The sequence below is a fragment of the Varroa jacobsoni genome, unplaced genomic scaffold, assembly GCF_002532875.2.
Source record: "Varroa jacobsoni isolate VJ856 unplaced genomic scaffold, vjacob_1.0 scaffold_850, whole genome shotgun sequence".
NCBI lineage: Eukaryota > Metazoa > Arthropoda > Arachnida > Mesostigmata > Varroidae > Varroa > Varroa jacobsoni.
Genome location: NW_019213752.1, coordinates 152,440 through 155,485, shown reverse-complemented (window position 1 = coordinate 155,485; position 3,046 = coordinate 152,440). Strand labels below are relative to the sequence as shown.

The 3,046-nt window shown below is 41.8% G+C and overlaps 1 protein-coding gene across 1 annotated transcript in view; it reads left to right on the top strand.

Moving 5' to 3' along the window:
* The window catches only part of LOC111264363 (uncharacterized), a 9,088-nt gene extending 6,977 nt beyond the window's left edge, over nt 1-2,111 (top strand). The window contains exon 4 of the mRNA XM_022840203.2: nt 899-2,111. Within this exon, the coding sequence (XP_022695938.1) occupies nt 899-945 (47 nt within the window). The 3' untranslated portion in view covers nt 946-2,111. The remainder of the gene's footprint in view (nt 1-898) is intronic.
* Nucleotides 2,112-3,046: the final 935 nt, after the last annotated feature.

Sequence of the window (3,046 nt, the reverse complement as noted above, 5' to 3'; positions counted from 1 at the left end):
TATAGAAGGCCCTATTTTTAAAGTAGATAAAGTCAATGTAAGGAGTGAATATTATGATGTGCTGACTGAAGAGTTCGGCATATAATCAACTGAATTTCTTTGAAATATAAAGCATGTTTTATTTGACTAGCTTCAAATGTGCTAAAACAGGACAATGCTCAATTATTTAAAAGCTATAACACGAGATTCTACCAGCTTTTAGGAACCCTAACGGCGATCGATTGAAAATGTTTTCCTTTTCAAAGGGGTCGTGTGATTGATTGGAAGAAAGATCGCATAGAGCTATAAGCAATGAAGAGTTTCTAACACGTAACGGGACATTTGTCCCACGTTTCAGTACAATGATTTAGATGCTTTTCTGGCTCGTACGAACGATGCTTGAGACTAAGCTCATCCTGCACTAAACGTTCTTCTCATTCTGAAGCGATACTGAAAGCGAGCGCTTATAATAGACTATAACATAAAGTAATACAATTTAGTAAAGTAATTATCTTGATAAAGGAAAAAAGTAGACGTCTCTAAATAAATTCAACCGCTTAAATGTTTACATTTTTGGCTAGATTTTATTTAGAAGAGACATTGTTCTCATCGACTAGTTGCCTTTGTAAAAAAAAAAGCAATAAAGATCAAGCTACCAGTATTTCTGTAGGAGAGGACTTTGAATTTGTTTAACATGGATAACCTCTGATCGTTCTATTAAACACGTAGTTATTGAAGTAATTATAACTTACTGAATTGTATAACGGCTAGAGTATTTACTTTTTCGTGAGCAGCAAGGGGTTGGCTTTAGTTACTTACTGATTGTGTATGGTGATCTGCGGTTCGTGGATTTGTTTCAACGTCGGCCGTGTGAAAAGCTGACCGATCTTGATATTTGTTTGTCTCTGTTCTGTTTCAGCCGGTCAACAGGTAGAGGCGAATGTCATTTCCAAGTCTAAGGCTTAGGGAATGTCTACGAGTCACGGCTGCTCTGAACAAACGACGACATTTCAATTGAACACAACTTCGTTGAATTTAGATGCAGGTGATACCAGGTCGCCGATAACGAACGTACGATCCTCCTGCCGATCCATATAATTTTCTAACTGTAACAGATTAGAATTTTCATATGATTAAATGTAATACTATGATTAGTCTGGTAGTGAGGCTTCGAATCTTTGCATTGCTTCTATCCTTTTAGCTAGGCCTTTCGATCAGGAAAAGCCGGCTAAACGCTGCTAGGCCCATTGTACCTTGTGTCGCAGACAAGTTTATTCAACTGATAATAGATAGTGGGCCGTACAGGCAGCGAGTGCAACATATTGCCATGCAGTGGAAAAAATTTTAGCCTAAATGTTTTCCATTCACTTCTAAATGCAGACGCGCGTACTTAAAGCTGGATTTGGCCTTCAACACGCATAAGGGCTCTCATTCGTCTAATATATTCAGGAGAATACTGTTAACCTCGCTGACTTCTATCAGGGATGCTCTATGCAATTAGTGCAAACGATGATAGCCCTTATTTGGCCAAGCACCTAACTGGGTCATAAAACACACCTCGTATGCATACACATATATATTGTATTTAATCCAACCTATTATTGATATGCTTCCCTTTCTCTATTCGTTTATCTAAATCGAGCGTCAATCTCCCAACCGCATGGTCGTTTTGCGTTCCCTATTCGACTAATAAAGCACATATTATAGAGATGACAGAGCAATTGCTTGCTACCGTTTAAAGTCGCAAACGCAAACATTAAGAATACTCAAATCATCCTCTAATTGTAGGGGAAGCCCTAATTGCAGACGAAGCATGTTCGTTCAACTGTATTCGGTTGGCTAGGACAATGACGTTCAGCTATAGGCCGCTATAGGCAAATCAGAGGTATAAACATTTAACAAAAACAAATAGGTAAACTCCGCTATTCGAAGTCCATCCAATACGGGTATTTTGCCCATGCGTATAGCTTTCACTCTATCAGTCCTATCTAACGACAGACGAAAAGCATCCATCCACAATATGCTGACTGGGGTGACTAAGCCACCGATTTAACAAAGGGATCTTTCAAAGACTTTAAGTAATCTATATTGTACGATTTTCGCGAACAATAAAAAAGGGCACTGTTTATTTATATGCTAGATATCCTTTCACTTAGCGTTTAAATGAATTTTACTAAGAACACCATTAAAACGTGGTCCGGTAGATCGTCTTACTCGATCGAGTCGTTCGACCGTAGATGTTCGTACGATAGGATAGGGATAAAATGCCGTATAATTAGACTGGGTAATTAATAGTGGATTGTAGAAACTAGTGGATTTCTGTGGGTGGATCTAGCCAGCGGCTAGGAGTAATTGTCCAACAACTAGGAACTACAATTGCACGGGCTTCCTGTTGCTAAAGGAGGCGTGGCCATTACTACAGTGGCATTCAACATCTTGCCAAGCCGCTCCTTCAATGGCTGATGTCTCCCTTTCGCATTATACTACACGAACATGCATGTACATATGTGTATGGCAAAAAAAGGTAGCGGTAGTAATAATGCTATACGTAGGTATGCGCATCATGATGGGAGTTTGGAGGGTTTTCGACAATCCCGCCCTCAACATGAAGGAAAGTGGGTCGGTTGCTGCTGGCAGGGAAAACTGCTGTCCGCTTAACAGGGGTGCGGGGGGTTCTAAGCGGCGGGCAGGAGCTGGCTGGCTGGCTGGCTGGCAGGCATCAGAGACAGAAGCAGCTAGAGGGCGAGCGAGAAGCAACGCAGGCCAGCAGCGAAGCAGGCGGCCCGGCATCAGCCTTGGCACGTCCGCCAAATAAGTAAAGGGTTGCTACTAATCTCCACTAATTGACTTAATCCGCTCGTCGCTGCTTCATCATTGCAGCAGCGTTCGTTTTCTCCGCCTTCCCGAACAGCTTGGAACTCATTCCTTCTTGGGAACCTCTAGCCCCAAACTCTTCCTTTCCCACACCATACGAATGGTATAGCCCATAGATTCACTTGTGTGCACACCGTTTAAGGTGCTACTGAACTGATCAGGATAGATCATCGATTCCCGCATGTCCACGTAC